Source organism: Ctenocephalides felis, unplaced genomic scaffold, assembly GCF_003426905.1.
Source record: "Ctenocephalides felis isolate EL2017-DRISC unplaced genomic scaffold, ASM342690v1 CF-g0.4_SCAFFOLD_01886, whole genome shotgun sequence".
In the NCBI taxonomy this organism is placed as follows: Eukaryota; Metazoa; Arthropoda; class Insecta; order Siphonaptera; family Pulicidae; genus Ctenocephalides; species Ctenocephalides felis.
Window position 1 is genome coordinate 37,143,901 of NW_020538040.1, and position 21,975 is coordinate 37,165,875.

General features: G+C 27.8%; 4 protein-coding genes and 1 long non-coding RNA gene across 6 annotated transcripts in view; 1 reads left to right on the plus strand and 4 right to left on the minus strand.

The window, feature by feature from the left end:
• The window catches only part of LOC113376723 (protein split ends), a 93,038-nt gene extending 81,906 nt beyond the window's left edge, over nucleotides 1-11,132 (minus strand). Inside the window, 1 exon segment of the mRNA XM_026616753.1 lies at nucleotides 10,812-11,132. Within this exon segment, the coding sequence (XP_026472538.1) occupies nucleotides 10,812-10,894 (83 nt within the window). The 5' untranslated portion in view covers nucleotides 10,895-11,132.
• A 1,512-nt stretch (nucleotides 11,133-12,644) lies between these two features.
• Nucleotides 12,645-14,258, minus strand: LOC113378488. The gene is made up of 3 exons (XR_003367192.1): nucleotides 14,122-14,258; nucleotides 12,881-13,046; nucleotides 12,645-12,806 (listed from the first exon to the last, which is right to left on the minus strand). It is a non-coding gene; the product is annotated as an uncharacterized LOC113378488 (long non-coding RNA).
• A 2,192-nt stretch (nucleotides 14,259-16,450) lies between these two features.
• On the minus strand, nucleotides 16,451-17,573 carry LOC113377944 (protein transport protein Sec61 subunit beta-like). The gene is made up of 3 exons (XM_026618409.1): nucleotides 17,413-17,573; nucleotides 16,753-16,949; nucleotides 16,451-16,641 (listed from the first exon to the last, which is right to left on the minus strand). Exons 1-3 carry the CDS (start codon nucleotides 17,413-17,415, stop codon nucleotides 16,554-16,556), a joined length of 288 nt encoding a protein of 95 aa, XP_026474194.1. The 5' UTR covers nucleotides 17,416-17,573; the 3' UTR covers nucleotides 16,451-16,553.
• A 1,425-nt stretch (nucleotides 17,574-18,998) lies between these two features.
• LOC113378071 (esterase CG5412-like) lies at nucleotides 18,999-19,846 on the plus strand. Its single transcript, XM_026618583.1, has one exon. It carries the CDS (start codon nucleotides 19,109-19,111, stop codon nucleotides 19,835-19,837), a length of 729 nt encoding a protein of 242 aa, XP_026474368.1. The 5' UTR covers nucleotides 18,999-19,108; the 3' UTR covers nucleotides 19,838-19,846.
• Nucleotides 19,847-20,305: 459 nt separating this feature from the next.
• Nucleotides 20,306-21,975, minus strand: part of LOC113377948 (histone H3.3) — a 1,732-nt gene continuing 62 nt past the window's right edge. Inside the window, exons 1-4 of one of the 2 annotated variants that reach the window (XM_026618415.1) lie at nucleotides 21,850-21,975; nucleotides 21,059-21,207; nucleotides 20,765-20,937; nucleotides 20,306-20,686 (exon numbers count right to left, since the gene is read on the minus strand). The exon at nucleotides 21,850-21,975 is cut by the window's right edge and continues 62 nt beyond it. In XM_026618415.1, coding sequence (XP_026474200.1) covers nucleotides 20,558-20,686; nucleotides 20,765-20,937; nucleotides 21,059-21,191 — 435 coding nt within the window. In that variant the 5' untranslated portion in view covers nucleotides 21,192-21,207; nucleotides 21,850-21,975 and the 3' untranslated portion in view covers nucleotides 20,306-20,557. The remainder of the gene's footprint in view (nucleotides 20,687-20,764; nucleotides 20,938-21,058; nucleotides 21,208-21,849) is intronic. The other variant, XM_026618416.1, reaches the window with a different exon arrangement.

The following is a 21,975-nucleotide window of genomic DNA, read 5'->3' on the forward strand; positions in this document are numbered from 1 at the left end:
TGTTATGAGTTGTAATTATTATTATTTTTTTGTTTACTTTTTATTTTAATTTATTATATATTATTTTTATATATCAACTCTGTAACTCATAGAGTCATTCTGACTCTGATTGTTATTATTAATGAAATAAAAAAAAAAAAAAAAAAAAAAAAAAAAAAAAAAAAAAAAAATTCATAAAATTATTTAAGATTCAAGCAACGATTTGAAATCTTTGATATCTTTGTGTGAGGGTTAAATGCCTTTTACTGGTAAAAAAACAAATTCCTAAAGAATTAAATTTTCAGCGCAGTAAGTTATTTAATTTTATATTTAATTAGTTCTTTTTGAAAGTTCATATTTAAATAATATCTATTATAATTTATTATTTGATCAAATATATAATACAATATTATTTTGACTTGAATTTTGAATTTCAATATTATATATATATATACATCAAGGTGGTCCTTAATATGTATATTTCCGAATTTCTTTTTTTTCTCTTAAGGTAATAAAAAACTTAAGGTAATAATTGAAGTATTTATCAAATGTATGTTTTAAGGTCAGGGACAGTAGCAATAATTACAATATAAAATCAGATAGATCTGGTGAACAAATTAATATAGGAAAAGTGCTGTACGATGCTTGGACACACTTTTAACTGATTTACATTCATGAAACAATATTTAAAAATTGATTAGAGTCGAAAATTATAGAACGCCATAATTTGATTAATCGAAGTTATATTAATTGCATGCTTATGTGTAAGCATATACATACATCAAAAAAACATACCATAAATAAGAATCAAAGCATAAATATTATATTTTTAATAATTTATTAAAAAAATATTTTGTAGACAAAAGTATGAAATAATGACAAATATGTAACGCCAAAAATAAAATATTTTTGAGCAATTCGCAAGAAAAAACATTCAAGTATATTGCAAATATACATTGTTATGTAACCAAATAAAGAAGTCTTAAGATAAAGATAAAGATATCAACATAAAAAATGATAGATGAAATATATTCAGTAGATTGAAGCCACAGCAAAGCGTGGCCGGGTATGCTAATATATATATTATATACAGGTATGCTAATATATTAAAAATTAATAAATAAAAAAAATTATTTAGGTATAACTTAGCGACAAATGAATTAAAAGTGAAAATTCGTGTCATTTTTTATTGAAAATTCGACGCTTTGCAAAACTGTTTTTTATAATTTGTTTTGTAGAGCGTCGAATTTTGAATAAAACTCATTCATTTGTTCGCTAAGTTATACTTAAAAAACATTTTTAAAATTTTTGTAAATTTTCCCATACTATTTCCATACAAAACTTTGATTGAATAGCGCATTATCTAAAAGACAATATTAAGAGCTAAAACTTATAGAGTATTTTTAATTTTTATCAATTTGGAAGCATTTGAGCCCCTGGGAGCAAGAAAATTCGAAAATGTATATATATATATATATATATATATATATATTAGGGTGGTCCTTAAAATGGTCATTTTCGAATTTCCTTGCTCCCAGGGGCTCAAATGGTTCCTAATAGATAAAAAACAATTCTCTGAAAGTTTTAGCTCTTAATATTAACGTTTAGATAGAGCGCAATTCAATCAAACTTCGCATGGAGAGAGCATGAAATTTTTTTTGAAAATTTAAAAAAAATATTTTAGGTATAACTCAGCGACAAATGAATGTTTTATTCATTCATTTGTTCGCTAAATTACACCTAGAAAACAATTTTAAAATTTTTGAAAATTTTTCCATGCTATTTCCATACAAACTTTGATTGAATTGCGCTCTATCTAAACGTTAATATTAAGAGTTAAAACTTTCAGAGAATTGTTTTTTATCTATTTGAAACCATTTAGGCCCCTGGGAGCAAGGAAATTCGAAGATGACCATTTTAAGGACCACCCTAATATATAAGGTTGTCAAATATCTCCCTTCCGCCTTTTTGTATTATAAACCAAGAGCAAAAAAGCGGAAGGAAGATATTTGACAACCTAATATATATTATGTGTGTATGTGTGTGTAAGTTAGAAATGTGATTAGAATGATTAAAATTATTGATATAAAAATATGCATGTTGATTTTATGCATAATAAAAGTATTGGATAAGAAATTTTCTCATATATATATATATATATATATATATATATATATATATATATATATATATTGTATGATTCATTATTTCTAGTATAACTCAATATGTTTAATGTTTAAATATATATGGTATGCGTAACTGGATTTGATATAAAATACAATTGAAGTATATATAACAAAAATGTTTAATATTTCGATAAGCGATTGGATATTTCGAATGTACAATTACCTGCTCTGGTTGTTAATGATTAAAATTACTGATATTGAAATAGGCTTGTTCATTTTATGCATAATAGAAGTATTTGATAAGGAAGTTTCTTATATATATTATTACTTTATGAATGATTCATTCTTTCTAGTATTAATCAACATCTTTAATGTTTATATATGGTGTGCGTATTACATTTTATATAAAATATAATTTAAGTATATATAACAAAAATGTTTAATATTTCGATAGGCGGAATGTATAATTACCACTCTGGATGTTTATTCTCAGCATATTGAAATACCATTTATATACTCGGCAATTCAGTATATCGTTGTGCGTCATTAGAATTTGAAAAAAAAAAATAGATTTGATTCGAATTTATCGAAAAATTGAAATAAACGCAATGAAAAGATATCAATACACTATGTTCAATTTAAAGTGAAGCCTTTTCTCCTTCTGCAATAGACATTTCTATTTGCGATTAACTATATCTCAGAGAACTTCAATTAACTATGAAGAATATCTGGTAATTGTACTCTTGCAATTAGATATACAGGTAACCCCCTCTTAACCCGTTACTTCTATACACGGATTCGCTTTAACACGGTTGAAAAATTGAGACTCATAACACGGTACTTTTAAAGCATGGTTTCGCTATAACACGGTTTGAGAATTGAGCAAAACTCTAATAAGAAATATAGTAAAACCTATAAAAAACAAACTTTATCCAATGTAAAATTAGTAAAATCGCCGAACGATAGCCCAATAAATGTGATGAAACTAGTGCAAAAGACAAGTAATTCGATATTAAGCATTAGAGGGCGTACACGTGCTATCGAAAAAATATTCTAGGATTATGCGAACAATATATTTCATATTTCTTAACCAAAGATCCTTTATATAAAGTGAGCATAAAAGTTTATTAAAGATAATCGCAAATATAACTTTTTTTCAAAAAATAATGCGCGGATCTAGAGGTAGTACAAACAGCTCAGAGGATTAGGATATTTTGCAAAATAAGGATCTCGTTGGATAGCACTTTATGACAAAAAAATCATATATTAGTCAAGTGTTGTATATTGCTTCTAAAAAAATTAATAAATATAATAATATTTATTATAAAATCATGATATGTAGCATGTTTTTTTAAATTCTTGTAAAATAACCCCTCTTTTTGTACTAGTTATTTGTCCCGTATAACACACATATTTGGACCGTAACTACCGTGTAATACGGGGGTTAGAACTTAATAGAAAAAATTGTACTTGGATCACTTATTTTTAAAAATTTGACATTGCTTATTATCGCAGAAATGGTTATCAGAACCAGACAAAAATTTATATTATTTAGATAAAGATATAAAAAGAATGAATATAAGAGTAATAAAATCAACAAATCTAAATAACATATATATTATAATTTGATTAAGTACCTCAGTATATACTGCATATCTCAATATACTATGTTCAAAAATGTCAGTCGATAGTAGTTAAAAATATCATTAACTGCGAATATCACCTTATAGAAATATAGAATAACTATTAATTTTATACTATTAACATAAGTCAAATTTATTATCGCTCTGCATGTAAGGAAACAGTATATATATTACCTATTAAAAATAATTTTAGTTTCGGGAACAAATGATATATGTACGTAGCAATAATCCTTTATAATTTAGTAAAAAAAAAAGTTAATTACAAGTTTGCATTTATATTAATTAAGGCGCACAACTAGTGTAAAATTTTCAAAAAATCGAATTTTCAATTTTTCCATATTTCGATAGGTTATACCTTCAAAAATAACATACCAAAATTTTAAATCGATATCTTAAATAGTTTTTGAGTTACAGCCATTTAAAGAGTGTATATAAAGTATATAGTATAACGATCATTTAATCTTTAAACGCGTTTTTCTCGAAACAGATTTTTCCGAATTTGCTGCAGCGATTACTCAAAAACAAATGATCCGATCGCTATCATTTTTTTTACATGCTCTATATATGTTCTATATATAGCTCTCCGTTAAATGAACTATCGATTTTTTGATCGGATCAAAAATCGAATTTTGGCAGTCCAAAAACGACCAAAATTTTGGGTAAAATCGACTTTTTTAAAAAAAAAAAAAAAAAACGCCGTCATTTTGTCAATTTTTGATTTTTTTTTCTTTATCGTAGTTCATTTTACAGACAATATTATCTAATTTAACAAGTTTTTTTTTTAAAATTTCATTCACGAATCACTGCAGCAGTGAAGGGCCTTTTTTGTCGCGCCGTTGGAGATCGACGATAACTTAAAAAATATTTAATTTTTTTCTTCAAAAATTTTACTATGTATTGTTAAAACATGTATTATTATATTCCTAAAATTTTGAAATGATAGATAAAGTAGTTTTTTTTTAATATAAATTCCCAAAAATCACCTTTTTTAGGCGGTTACACCAGTTGTGCCCCATAAGCAAATTAATCCCGAACAAAATCGCATATCCAGCTTTAGATGATCGTATGAAATATAAATATATAGGTAATAAGATAAATATTTTAAATATTGGTACATATTAGTGAAAAACTAGTGATAAATAAAAATGTTATATTAATTAAACATTACATGTACATTTGCGTTCTGCTGTTAATTAATAATCTAAACTATGGGACAGGAATAAAGACAAGGTTAAAGATTTTTTAAAAATAAATTGAATAAAATCAAATGGTTTTGATAAAAAAGAAGACAAGGAAGTATCCTACACAATTTTAAAGCAAGCAAATAAAAATGACGACAGGCTAGATTTCTGGACCTATATTCTTCATATGTGAAATTGTTTGAAACTCAACAAACATCATATTATATTTTTGATCCGTTATATTTTCGTGCACGCCAGCCAGGAGTGACTTTGTTCTTTTCCCAGATCAGAGGCACATATCTAATATGTTCCGATATGCTCAAAAATCAGCAACAAAAAATGATCTGTATAATTTCTATGTTTGAATTTTGTGCTCAGTTTTAACAAAACACATTATATATGCACACGAGGGTATTCTGAAAGCATACGACCTTTATCCATGACCAAGTTCCGGCTACTTGAAAGGCTCAGTTTTTGGTAAATACTCGTTCGAGCTCAAATCGCCTACTCAAATCAAAGATGTCTTAAACCGTATGTAAAGAGATTCTGTAAACTCATTTACTATCGTCCAAAAACTGCAATTGTTGATGGCAATATGGGTGAAGTTCACCAAGTAGCATTAAACAATCGCCAACTTAAAAATCAAGATTCACACATAAAGAATGGCGGATGCTGCGTTGAATCAGGTTTAACCAAAAACATGTTCTTTTGAACATTTCTAACGAATCCTTGGATAGTCATGGAGATATCTTACATGATTATCTTCAAAATATTAAAACCATTACAAAAGTGTACAAGGTTCTTTACAAGTTGAAAGTAAAAATTACCACATTATCTTTGTAAAGAGATTAAATCCCCAAGTACTTAGGGTAAACGAGGCAGAGAGATCGAAGCTTCGTTGAGACTAAGCAGAAAAATAAATAAACAGAGAAAAATTATTGTAAAATTGTTACGGTATAATAAATTTTCATACTACCCTCTTTATATATACATAAACTTAAACTTCAGCAAGATGATAATTTCATAAAATTTAAAAAGCTGGAATAGGATATAACAAATAAAATTAGTTAGGATGACTTAACATTGTTTATTAACTTCCCGAAGCAGAAGTCATAAAAAAAATTCGATTTACTAATTTTATGTTTCCTCGACGTTTCAAGCCATTCTGAATAGAATGAGACCAAATTTAGAAAAAGTATGTGTGTGCGTGTGTGAGTGTGAGTATGTGAACAGATTTTTTGCCGTAAATCGACGTTTTCTCAAAAACGGCTGAACCGATTTCCAAAATTTAAAAGTCATTCGATGTATCTCTATGAGGACTAGCGTTTATTAATTTTGTGCAACGATCTGCCGAGCCGTTTCTTTGTAAGTAACAGAAAAGTGAAAAAAAATCGTCCACATTCAAGCTCATACTACCTAATCGATTTTAAACAATCAAAAACTGTTCGAAAGATATCAGTTGGGAATGATACTGATTAGTTCTAGGTAAAAATTTACCAAGCCGTTTTCTTGTAATTAACTGTTGAAAAAAATTTAAGCCGATTTTTATGGAACTTTTTTTTGCGATATATATTATAGTCTTATAGAACTTACTGAAATATTACGGCCTTACGGCAAGTTGTTCAACTTTAAAAAATCATCAATGTTTGAGAAAATGAGTAGTTTTTTTGACGTTTGTTAAAATTAAAATTAGACGTTTTACTTGGTATAACGATAGAGTACTTGGTCTTATTGAACATACTAAACCATTAAAGTCCTACGGAAACTGGTTCAATTATAAAAATTATTGATTAGTGAAAATTTGCTTTTAGAAAATACTCCAAGTTGAAATATGTGTAATAAATCCACTCGGAATACTTTTAATCACTCATAAATTAATTTATTTTTTATTAATTAAGTCGATTATTTACATCTATAGAGCAAGTTCATGTAACTTGCTTCGGGAAAAAATACAAATACCAATTATAGTTATTATTTATTTAAATTAATAAAATTAGTATTTTTTTTTAAATTCCTCAATATTTTTTACTTTTAGTCACAGTTGACAGTGCTATAAACCGTTGTGTTAGGGTTGATCAATACATGTTTATTTTGTAAGTGGTGGATGTATTCTTAACAGGATATAAAAATTTAAACAAAAGCTGCACATTTGATTACGTATCAAAAATTAACAAAAAGGGAAACGGCAAAGAAAAATACTACATTTATTTTAATTATTATAAATTCATGAATCATGAATAATAATGTAAATGAATCATTTTTTGATGTTGTTAAAGGAATTAAATATGGTCACAATGTCAGTGACGATTGAAAAATCAGTGTGATTACAGGCGTACGTTTTTTTAAATTAAACAATTCTCTTTGAACTATTTCATCTACTTCCAACGAATAAATTTTATTCCGTTTTATATATATTATGCTGTTTATTTCATGATCCTTCAATATATCTTTATATTCTTTCAATGATATTCACCAGAGTGAAATCTAATACATAAACCCACGTTTAATATTAACATTGTACATTCAATTTTTAGGTCCGAGAACTGTATTTGCTTAAGATTTATTATGCAATCTATAAAATTAAATTTAAGACTTCATCTAATATTTACTTATTAAATTTAAGACTTTATCTAATTTGAAGTTCCCCTTTCATTTCAATTGACACACAATCTGAGCTTTGTTAAATAAAACATCTATCTTCATATACTGATGAAAACACACCACGGAGTAGAAAATATACACTTGAGATAATTCCCTGAGTCTGGATCAAGATCAAAATATTTAAAAAACAATATATTGCTTTAAAAAACTGACATTCATAATCATATATAATATACACCTCTATATTCTTCCTCTCATTTTAACTTTTTTTATCGTACTTTATGTAATAGTTATAGTAATGATTATAGTTTTATATGTTGCTTTATTTTAATTCTTCCGTATATACAGACCTTGAATACAGAATGTTAAAAATGAAGGAATGGATTAAGTAGCTCTTTTAAAAGAGAGTTTTTTAAGTATTAGAAACTGAGGAGCAGATATTATTTATTTACCACTTAATATTGGTTAAAAAAAATGTTTTTGACAAAAAACCTGATGATGAAACTATGTAGAAATTATATACATATAATTTCGGCTAGAGTTATAGCCGAAACGTATAGATGTAAAATAATTTTTTGAAAAAATTCATGTTTTTTATTGATATGCACGATTACTAGACTTTATTAATATATATATATATATAAGGGTGGTCCTTAATATGGACATTTTCGAATTTTATTGCACTCAGGCGCTTAAATGCTTCCAAGTTGATAAAAATAATCTATAAAAGTTTTAGCTCTTAATATTAACTTTCAGATAGTGCGCAATTCAATCGAAGCTTCGTATGGAAATAGCATGGAAACAAATTAAAAAACTTTAAAAATGTTTTTTATGTATAACTTAGCGACAAATGTATTAAAAGTGACAATTCGTGTAATTTTTTATTGAAAATTCGACGCTCTGCAAAACAGGTTTTTTATAATGTTTTGTAGAGCGTCGAATTTTGAATAAAACTCATTCATTTGTTCGCTAAGTTATATCTAAAAACATTTTTTAAATTTTTGAAAATTTTCCCATGCTATTTCCATACAAAACTATGAATTGCGCACTATCTAAAAGACAATAATAAGATCTAAAACTTATAGAGGATTCTTTTAACAATTTAGAAGCATTTGAGACCCTAAGAGCAAGGAAATTCGAAAATGACCATATTAAGGACCACCCTAATATATATACATACAGTGTTTTTCTAGATGGTTATTATTATTTATGATTTCAATTTCGTAAACTAAATTCCTAGTTTTTCCTCTATAAATTATTTATTTCATTTTTCATTTATTTTATTCTACGTTTTGAAGATAGTGACCTCCTGAGTAACGATTAAATACACACAAAATAATTTTTCATACAAGTATACAGTTTTTTAAATTTATTGCAAAATTAAAAGAAAATATTTTTTACGTACGTAACACGCCGAGCTATAGATTTATGAAACGTTTGCGATTATGTATGAAAACTAAAATTATGAATTCATTTTCTTAACAGATTCTTCGTTTATGTGTACCATTTGTAATTTTACGCCTGTCTGTGAACCATCTGTAATCTTCTGCTTGTGGATTATTGTTCGCTTGCTCAATAAAATTGTACAAACCATGTGAAGTTTGTGTGTCTGTTCTAAAATTTATTGCTTTTTGGTACTTTTTATAAAAATTGATTCTGCAAACAATCTCCTTTCTGGGTTTATTAAGCTTAACTAGACCGACGAGTGACCGTGAGACTTGCAACGATAATTTTAGTCGTCATATTCCCAAATGTAAACATCTATAGCACAACGTATCTTCAAATACAATTCATAGTAAATGTAAATTTAACATTTAACGAACGACTGACTTTATTTGCAGTTTCATAGGCGAACGACTTTTTAAATTTTTCTATAGTTAAGAAGTGCATAATCGTATAAAAAATTATAGGTCGTTTTTAATAGTTCCCGAGTCAGAGAATACCCCAGAAACGTAGAATGAAGATAAAATATTAATGAACATTTATTGAAAAAATAAGACTAAATTCAGAATAAATAATATAATGATTATATGACATACATATTATATAGAAATTTATAGATAATGATATTGGCATATGTATTACCAGTGACTAATAATCGGCTATAACTATCAATCAATAAATTAATAAAATTATTGATATTATGCCCGATAATAGACTCTGTAAATATATATACTCGAAATATTAGCAGTCAATAATTCGAAAAACAAAGTAATAATAAATAAGATATCGATTCTGAACGATTCGTTACTAATATTGCAGTTCTAAAAAAATTACACAATAATCACAAAGCAAATAGATAAATCATGTTTAAACATTTTTTTAACCATTTTCGTTAAATTATTTAAAAAAAGTTCAATTTTCCTATTTATTTTCTAAATACTGCACAATTAGAACTGCCTAGTATGGAAACATACAGAATAAATATCTTTTATGGTCTGTGAACTCTAAAATGCTCGTGTCTGGAAAATAATAAGGAAAAATGTTTGTTTGGCAAAGTGTTAAAATTGGAATGAACTCACAAAATCCTCGAGAGGTCGGCGAGTAGTGAAGCTGTGAAATGAAAAATACAAGCACATAATATTCCCTACTGGTCAGGTCACACTGTCGATTCGCACAATAGGAAAAGGCACTTATTTAACATTTTCCCTTGGTCGTATTGCAGTTCTAAAAAAATTACACAATAATCACAAAGCAAATAGATAAATCATGTTTAAACATTTTTTAACCAATTTTCGTTAAATTATTTAAAAAAAGTTCAATTTTTCCTATTTATTTTCTAAATACTGCACAATTAGAACTGCCTAGTATGGAAACATACAGAATAAATATCTTTTATGGTCTGTGAACTCTAAAATGCTCGTGTCTGGAAAATAATAAGGAAAATGTTTGTTTGGCAAAGTGTTAAAATTGGAATGAACTCACAAAATCCTCGAGAGGTTCGGCGAGTAGTGAAGCTGTGAAATGAAAAATACAAGCACATAATATTCCCTACTGGTCAGGTCACACTGTCGATTCGCACAATAGGAAAAGGCACTTATTTAACATTTTCCCTTGGTCGAGCCTTTCAATTGCGGGTGAACGTATCCAAACATCTACGCGGAACAGAACTAGCCCCGAAGAGCACATAACACAATTCCATATAAGCACGCAAACTTAGAACACATTTAGAAAATTGAAGAACTAGATATCGCATCCTCCGATGGAAAAACAATACACATACTTAATCACAAATACCAAACTATTAACACTTAACAACAACGACACGTTGAATAATTTACCGTTTAAAATGCTCTCGTATTCGGTCCTCGCGTATATTATCGGGTAAATTTCCGACCCAAAGGTGCCGAGTCTCTCTAACCATCTTGCTCCGAACTCTTCATTAGGAAATATTACGCTTTTCACTTCACTACGTGGCAAAAATTGAATTTACACACCACCTCAATAGACACATTTTTTATATGCTATACTAAAACAGTCCTATGGAACACATCACTCTCCGATTCAAGTTCGCCACTTTCCAATTAACTTTGCACATGGTTATAATACCATACGTATCACTTTAGTTTATATTGGGTAACGTGTATTATTCACATTTATGCACTTTTATTTATTCACTCCACTCACTACATAACATATACTATTCCTTTGCAGATGTTCACTCTGTAAGCGGCGTTGGCCGACTGAGCGGCTTCTAGAAAATTACCACAGCGCATGGCTCCGCCCATCTAGCACGTATATTGTCTCAACTCGAAAACATACTGCGAACACACACTAGCTAACTTAAATGCAGGGCCGAATTATTATATATCTACATCTATTCAAAAATTCCACGGCCCGTTCTTGAATAGTATCGTTATATTATTATTATAACCAATTGTAAACATTGCCACAATTAAAATAATTCTATTCATTTACAATGAAAAATGAATTAAACCAAATTCCACTGGCAAAACTTTATTTCATTTATATTTACATTCAATTATAAGTTTTAAAGGGATATGTTTAAATTCGTAAGTATAACAATTTTAATATTATATAAGATCTAAAAATTATATACAGGTGCAATAATGATTATTATGATACCTAAGAATTTATTAAAAGTTATTTTAATAAGCTACGTTTCTACCACACCCAATGCAACCATAATTATAAGCCAAGAAGAGTAACAAATGGTGACTATATATTTACAGTTTAATATGTAACCAGTACATACCGGATGAAAATAAAAATAAACTCGTTTATTTTTTATAAAGAAAAAACTTAATAATTTACATTAAAAGTCAGCTATATTGTTTGAATGTTAGCAATACCTTACATGTTTTTTTTGTATAGCGAAGGAAATGCATTTACGCATCCCAGACTGGTCTTTTATCTGGGTGTGTCGGACTCAATATTGCCTGGGTATAACCGACTAAAACCTCCGCTTTGCCTTGCCTCTGGTCCCCATGGAAATCGCAATTACTTCGTGGGGGGAGGATCTAGAATGTTATCTTCTACCTTACATGGCTGTGTGCATACAATTGCACTTCAGGAAAAATGTAAGTCAACAGGTTTTTAAAGGTAAATTATGTATTCTTAATATGTGTTACATTCTGATCAACTTTTTCTATTTCAATTATTCATAACAATCAAATATATATATATATATATATATATATATATATATATATATTGTTAAATGTTATTATTATTATATATATATATATATATATATATATATATATATAATAACATTAAATGAGAATATAAAATATTGAAATTCAATATTCATATACACTAGTTAGTGTAATTATTAAAATTCATGCACACTACTTATATTAGTTGATATTATTGTTTGGTGATTATTTTTATTAAATTTATTTATATGTTTAACATTTTACTTTTCTTATCACCTTATCAATATTTTACTGATCTTAAAATACACAATGAATAATTTAATAAACTATGATTTATTATTTATAAATTATGATTATTCATTGTGTATTTTTAAATTTTAATTTAATTATAAATATGCACTTTCACCTGAAATCTTCATTAAGTGTTCATGTCTTAAAGATCTTGCTGAAGTTCTTGGTGAAGGATAAATAAATAAATAATAAGTATCTCGAGAAGCTTATGCTTTATTACCTTCTGATTAATAATTGTCTAATATATGTTCCAAAGTATTGTAAATTTCATCACTAGATCTATGTAAAGTACCATCTCTATCTACCTCAATCAAAATCTTGCTTCTTGTTCATATTATCTTGTCCACACACAATCAAGAATTAAGTCTGAAAAAAAAAAAAACAAGAAGAATAATCAAATTGTAAGAACTATTAATAAAATTGTATATATATCTATATACCTGAATACAATGCATGCGAAAAATGCAGGCGGAACGGCGAGGGGGGGCGCCATTACACGTAGTTTTTCATATAATTTCAATGACTGTGGAAACAGTTAAAAAAAATAGGAAAGGGGGCTCCAATGAACAAATAGTATGCGGGCGCTGAGTACCCTTGGACCGCAACCTGTAATTATATATATAGTGCAGATGGTTGATGACTTACATGAGAAGAGGAAATACAGAGAACTGAAAGCCGAAACACAGTACCAGGATGCATGGAAACACAAGTTTGGAAAGAAAAATGCATAAAAACGATTATAAAATTATCAATGGTCATTAATTAATAGTAATAAGATGATAAAGGGAATAATAAACAAGGGAAGGGAAGAAAATCATTGATTTTATGGACCTGCCTTTGTGCAGACTACTATTTATTATTATTATAAGTTTATGTTGACTACATATGCACATTTTTATATTTTGTAAATTCATGTTTATTCAATTATAGGCTTAAGTTATTAATAGATTAGTTTTAACAACAAGTGCAGTAGAACTTCATCAATAACAGACTCGATGTGAATCGTATCTTATGAATAAATAAAGCTTTAATTTTTTTTAACTCTTGTAGTATTTTTACGTGGTTACTTTCAGCCTAATGCATATGCTATTTGTATATTAGAGCAAGTTACTTCAATTTTTAGTTAAAGTAAAAATATGCTATAAAATTTTATAACATTGCTAAAGAAAAGAGAAGCATAAACATAAAAAAATGACATCAAATTATAATTGCTAGTAGCTAAAAGAATAAAATTAATTAATGACAACTCAAATTCTATAATACTAAAATAAAAACTCTTATTACCACAAATAATCTAATAAATACTTGTATTAGATCTCAACTCAATAAACTCTAAAGACATCAATATTGCAGATGTGTACTGGATGGTAAAAATCAAATCAGTTCTTTTTAATATTCCATCTTCAAATTAATTAACATCATTTCGACATCAGTGATCAATAGTAAGCAATTTTGCATACTCATTACCATGCGAGGTAAGATAGCTAGATGAAAATAATTTTTTGAACAGCCATAATATGAAACATATGATCAACATGTTTGTCTATAAGGAATGAAAATATTATTTAAGTATTGTAAAAGTATATATATATATATATTTATAAATTAATACTTTAATTATATAGAATCATACAGAAAAGGAGATTAAATCTAGGTTATAAAAAAAAATCTTTATGCAAACCTTGTCAACACATAGTTGATCTTCTGAAATAAGTTGAAGTCTGTGTTATGGGTCCAGAGGGCGGCTGGCCTCAGAATCTACACTTCCTATGTTCTATAACTATTCTTCTCTATTAATGTATAATCTTAAAGTAACTAATATTAAGAATGATATTTGATTTAGTCATACTCTACAAACGCTTTAAGATATTTATTTGTGAATCCATGAATTTTTCTTTTGTAACCTCATAGTTAATTACAGATAACTTAGAAAAGGATTGAGTGAAGTAAGGGTAACCTTAAGTGGAAAGTTACTAAACAAAAAATAACCCTTCAACCCAAAAAATCTAAATGAAGATAACAATTTCAACTGTTACGCAACAAAGGGGTTAAATGTGACTGAAGTATTCATACATATAACAGCTTATAATTTAAGATTTTTTATTTAGTTTTGCTATAGTAAAGACTCTGTACAATGAAAATGAGATCCATGGGATTTAACTATTGTCGATATTTCAGTTGGAGTGATAACCAACCTGATACATCTACAGTTTGGATCGCTTTCAAATTTATTTATGTCTCAACAACATTTTTTGGTAAGCTAAAGTATTCGAGTATTGGTCTTCTATATTTGTTGAAATAGCTTTAAAACTTTTCGTTTATTCTAAACATCATGTTCCAAACTTTACTGATGATGTTTATTATGCTTAAATATAGAATGCAAATAATTCATTTTACTTAATTCTTTTAGAGGATACAGTTGGATATTATAACTTATACCAGATAGTGCCATAGTTACATTTAGTATAAAAGTTGAAAATAATTGGACGACACCAAATGTAACTTTTGGCACAAGATTAATGACATTTGAATGTGGTTGCTGTCATTGCTAATATTTCACAATACGAACATACGGCGCTGATGAGCCTATGTCTAACGAGAAGCGCATCAAGCATAGAAATGGATAAAATAAGTACATATTGTGGTTTAATTTAGAAATACATATGTATTTTTATCGCATGTTGCATTATAATACCATTATGGTGATATTGTTTTATTACATGCTATAATACTATTGCAATGTAAAATTTGGGGTGCAACATAGTGCAAAAAAGAATTGAAGTCTCACATTCGAATTAGACATTTTATTTGTTATTTATTTAGTAAAGCAAAACTAAATTCACACACACACACACACACACACACATATATATATATATATATATATATATATATATATATGTATATATATATATATATATATTGAATGGTAGAGTCTTGGATTTGTGTATATTTTGTAGAGTTTCGAACAAGAATCCAAAAATAATACAAAATAAAAAACAAGAAAAGTTTTTAAAAAAACAATTTCTTTATTTAATTATTTGTTTATTGTCGACGTTTCGGAACTAGGTACGTTCCATCTTCAGGACATCTGTCAAGAAACATGATCTTGATGAGATTTTTGCAAACAATATGTTTAGGAAAAGAAAATAGATTTTTCTTAAATAATGAATTAAATTGTAAAAAATATAATAATGTACAGAAATATGATAATATGTTCAAAACATACAGGTAATTAATTCAACTTTGTCATTAACCTTTTCTTAAAAAATTTCCATAACTTTCAAAAAAATTTTCTATTATGTTTAATATCCTGTTTTGATAATCCACTCATTTATTTTTATCATTTTTATTTTGAACATATTATCATATTTCTGTACATTATTATATTTTTTACAATTTAATTCATTATTTAAGAAAAATCTATTTTCTTTTCCTAAACATATTGTTTGCAAAAATCTCATCAAGATCATGTTTCTTGACAGATGTCCTGAAGATGGAACGTACCTAGTTCCGAAACGTCGACAATAAACAAATAATTAAATAAAGAAATTGTTTTTTTAAAAACTTTTCTTGTTTTTTATTTTGTATTATTTTTGGATTCTTGTTCGAAACTCTACAAAATATATATATATATATATATTTAATTCTAATCCCACTGAAGAAGAGTTGAATTGGGACTTGAAACACATGGATCTATAAATTCACTTTAAGAAACAAAATTTAGTTTTTTTATTTTTATTATCAGCCTGTTTTACCAACATATATATATATATATATATATATATATATATATATATATACATATTTGTATGTGAGTGTGTATTTATGAATGCATCTGTCGAGTGCATTCATAAATAATTATAAGTAATATTTATAACTAATTGTGTATTTCAAGATGAATAAAACTCATTATTATATTTTCATTGTTTTATAAAATTACTTAGTTTTATAAAGTTATAAATAAATATCTAATGAAAACAGTTGTGAAAGTTCTTACAGTAGATTTTATACTCAGAATAAACTGATAACTCCATTCACACATATACCGTAAGATGTAAAATATTCACTTGTTTAAATAGGGTATAAAAAGATTTTATGATATTTAATGATTTAAGATCTTGTATATTTCCCCCAAATGTGTAGCATAAATACTGAAGCAATGAACAGCAAAGACATTACAAGAACGGGAACAGGGCCTCTGCAATATAAATTTACATTCTTATAATTCCAAAATAAATATGTTGAATGAAAAATGTTTAAATGAAAAATCAAATCACAATATGAATCAACATTACATCAATCAACTTACACTTTTATTCCTGGGGAATCATCTGTATAGAACCTCCACATACCTCCTGACGAGGTGCCAGTATTGTGGTTGCGAGCAGACGTTGCTGGAGCATTTTTTCTTTGTTTAACTGTACCTCCTGATCCACCTCGAGGAACACCTGCTTTGCTGGGTGACCTACTGCTAGACCCTACAGATGTTGAACTTGCTGGAGCAGGCTGTAAGTTATTGCCAGCTATTTAGTTGAAATTATAATTGAAGATCACAGTAGTTCTTATTCGTAGATACATATGTAATGATTATTTCATTATATATGTAATAGTCTATGAATGTAACATAAAAATTTGATCTCTTTTAAGATATACCTATAGTGCATAAATTAAATGAGTTCATAATATAAATTTCAATCCTTTAAACAAAATATTTGATGTTACAGAAATTTAAACAAAATTAACACAACGTATTCTAACAATTAAAGTACGATGAAAAGATAAAAACGAACTAATAGAACAAGACTATTTTTAATACATCACTATTCAAAGTTGTTACAATCAATCACCAGAATATCATGGTTTTACAAGATATCAATTATTAACCACTAAAATATCACAGATTTAACAAGATGATTTTTTTCTATCACTTTATACCAAGAATAATTATTTAGAACGTTTAGTATCTTACCATTATTAATAAATTTAGTAAGACCTTTCTCAGCGAAATAAACTATTTAACGTAACACAGTTGTCCACAATTCTATATATTGAAAACACAAGACACGCATACAACTTTTTTGCTGGCTTTTACACGTACACAAGACGTCATCAATATTTTTATTTCCTTACGTTGGCATCAGCGACGACGTGATGCCAACTAGAAGTTTTTTTGACAGTTATTGGAAACTGTTGTAAGAGGGGCGCTTTCAGCTTAACATTTCACCAAAATCTAACCAATAATTCATATTTATTATTTAGGGACCAAGAGATAAATAAACATAAGTAAAAACTACCCGCTTAACGCTTAATTGATGCTTAAATGTTAAAAAATAGCGTAAAACTAAACAGCACTAAATGCGACTTATCTTAACATGTTTAGGATGTATGGATATAGAAAATTTGATATGTATCAACTTTATAATGAAATATAGATCATTTTCAATTAGTTGGTTAATAATTTCAGCCATAGTAGTTAGTATTAGTTAGTTTATGTTTACTTATCTATGTAGTTAGGCCTATTTTCATACACGATTGGAATGTCCTTCATAGAAATAAATATTATAAATATTTTTCTTTTCTTTCTCCTCAGATCATCATTACAAATACTAACTGTTGTTTTTGAATTATATTATTTTCAAAGAAATATTCTTACAATTCAAAGAAATATTCTAACCGTTTCGCTCGTTTCGCTATTCTACAATTTCATCCATATTTTAGCATCCGAGCTCACGGAGATAAATTAACAAAGGAAACGTAGGAAGTAGGCTCAAGTAAAATGAACGCTAAATCTGGACAATCGCTAGAACAAAGTGGCTGCGGGCGCTGAGGAAGTAAACAACTTAAGAAATCATTTAATTAAATGATTAATTAATTATCTTAATATGAAATCTCAGCTGTGTATTGTCCCTCAAAATGTTTGATGCTCAATTTCTACATGTTTGAGATTGAATTTTCAGCCAATAAAATATACGCTTGTACACTGTAAATATTAAAAAACTATTAAGATAGTGCAAGCACGTTCAGTTCACATGTTGAACTTCAAGAAAATGTAAAATGTCTCTCAAAGTAAACTCACGATATTAACGAACATCACAAAAAAAATATAGGATTAGGGGACTAGGAAAAGTGATTTAATTATAAAAATTCATTAAAATTTTGAATAATGGGCGCGCGAATTTTTCAAACTTCTATCGTGATTTGCTAAATCTCACTTCTTACACCAAAATCTGCAAGTTCTCGCAATTAATCATGATATTAATTATTTTTTTCTGTACCATCCTAATCAAAAATCCAATTATCAGTATAATAGGATAATATCTAGACGATGGCCAGTTATCCTACTCGCGCCATTTAGTATGTGACTAAAATGTTAGCTTAATTTACTTTATATAGCTTGCTACCGTCAATATTAAATGGCATTAATCCACTGTCAAATATCTTGTTCATTTCTCATTCTAGTTCATTGATAAAAATCAAATATTTTGTAGGTTATGATATAATATAACTCCACTTTTTATATTTTCAAATTAATTAAATTATATGTAATAATAATCTCTGTCTTCTATTAAAATCTGAGAACTTATTTAATAAACATCTCAATTAAATTGAACATATTGCGTTGAGAAAACCAAATAAAAGAGCAATTTATAGTAAAACTACTATAAATGGCACAACAAAAACTGAAAATATTAGCATTGCATGGTTATCGTCAAAGTGGACCAGTTTTCAAAGGAAAAACAGGATCTTTTAGAAAAATCGTGCAAAAATATGCTGATTTTATATATATTACTGGACCCCACAAAGTAGTGGATGAATTTGGAGTATTAGAAGATGTAGAGTCTGTAGAAACTGATCAATATAGTTGGTGGTTTAATAGAAATGATGTAACATTTAAAGGTGATAGACAGGGTGGACCAGCAATTGGTTTCGGAGAATCTTTACAACTAATAGAAAAAGCCTATGAAGAATTAGGTCCTTTTGATGGAATTCTTGGATTCTCCCAAGGTGCCTGCTTCGTGGGATTAATATTATATTTACAAAATCGTTGTTGCTTGAAAACTAATTTTAAGTTTGCAATCGTAGCCGCAGGATTTTGTTCAGGCAGCCTACCTCACAAAGATTATTATGATGACATTCTAACAATACCGAGTTTGCATATATATGGAACTAATGATAAAATTATAACTCCAGAAATGAGTGAGAAATTAGCAAATGTTTTTGAAGAGGAGAAGAGGATTGAAGTTTTACATTCCGGTGGTCACTTTTTTCCTGCTTCGTCGCAGCAAAAGCAACAATACATTGATTTTATGAGAGACATGCTAATATCTAAACTTGAGGAACAAGAATTAGAAAGACCTGGCGTTATTATTACAACTGATAATAATATTAATTAAATTTAAACTGTTAAGTTCATATACTTAGTTTTGAATGTCAATGTGATACTAATATATACAATAACAATTATTAGAAGTTGAATTAATGTTTTATTTCAGTTTGTATTAAGTTAAATTAAAACACAACATTTAAATTTAAGACAATATCTTTTTTCTCACTTCAAAAACAAATTTAAATGAACGGCTTAAAAGTGGAGTTAATTAAATTTTTTTAAGTTGAAATTTAATTCTAATTTAAAAATTTAATTTAATTGGTTGGGGAGTTGAGTAAAAAAATTGCATTTAGTATAACATTGCACTGGTGCATATTAAAATATAAGCATTTTGAATTAAAAAACATATTGTTTATTTCACATTTATTTTAAAAATTAGTACGATAAAGTAATTGTACACTAAAAACTTGTTTTATATACTACTCTATATTTATACATAATTTTGAAATAATTGCTAACAAAACTAAGTTAGCACAATTGCTGTTTAAGATTGTATTAACAATACACAAAAATGATAATATAAATATAATTAAAACTAAAATTTCATATTCAAATGCAAAATATTGATTAACAAAATTTTGACTACGTCCTAAGATGTAAAGATGATTTGTTATAAAAGTGAATGCTTAAACATAAATGTCACGATTTCCACATATATGTGTATATTTATAATAGGTAAATATCGAGATGTGCATGTGGGATATCTGGCTTCTTGATAACCCGAATTTTAAGCACGTTCACCACGAATTCGCCGCGCTAACTGGATATCTTTAGGCATAATTGTTACCCTCTTGGCATGAATGGCGCACAAATTTGTATCTTCAAATAAGCCAACGAGATAAGCCTCACTGGCTTCCTGCAATCAACCATCAATCATCAAACCATGAATCATTGAACAATGCTGCTTTACACATTTGGTATTACATGTACATACCTGTAGAGCACCAATAGCAGCTGACTGGAAACGTAGATCAGTCTTGAAATCCTGGGCAATTTCTCTCACCAAACGTTGGAATGGCAATTTTCGGATCAACAATTCAGTGGATTTCTGATAACGACGGATTTCACGAAGAGCAACAGTACCTGTAAATAATAAAACAAAATCAACTTAAAAACATGTTTCAACTAAAATTTAATTGTATTTAAAATTGCAAAGTGCCCACACATGTAATTAACTTGTCAATTACTAATGTAAAAACCCAATTGATTTTCAATCATTTCAAATTACCTGGACGATAACGATGGGGTTTCTTGACGCCTCCAGTGGATGGCGCACTTTTACGCGCGGCCTTCGTAGCTAATTGTTTCCGTGGAGCTTTTCCACCGGTCGACTTACGGGCAGTTTGTTTAGTACGAGCCATTTTATTATTTCAAGATCTAAAATTTAATTTACAATTTCACATTTTAAAATAATTCAGCTATAGAAGTTTTGTATTAATTTTTAAATATGGGTAAACATTCTTTGAACAGCCGAAAATTTCACTACAATTGTTAATGTCAGTATGTATGGTTTACCCGCGCAAAAGATGTGTATATATATTTACGTATATATTTACACGTATTCTCCTAGTGCTTTATATATACATGATATATGACTTCACATATGATTTCACAATAACAACAATATTGTTACTATGACCTACAAAGTAAATATCTGACAAATCAAGATGGCGGATGAAACTCTGTACTATATTTGTAAAATGATGTTAGCTGGCGATTAAATTAAAATATGAATCTTGAACTAAAAGAATAAAAATAAAGAAAAATACCGAATCATTATGTATCTAATTAACATTAGAGACAGATCAATCAATGGAACCGATTACCCTTACTTGCATCTAAAATCTTACAGTGAAAGAAATGGCGAACAGTTAGTATAATAGTAATTTTATTCACAAAATCACCCACGGTATCAAATATATGAATGCAATTCAGTTCAATTTAATAAAAATATTATAATAGCAAAAACCGAAAATATTAAAACAACAGTTATAACACGTATATTATAAAACTACTCACAGTATTGAGGACCTCAAATGCAGCACTAAACAACACAAATGAACACAATAAGTCTTGTTTGGGTTTTGGGTACGAACGGCGATGACGCTTGACTTGAAGTAAGTAATATGACGAAGTGAGATGTAA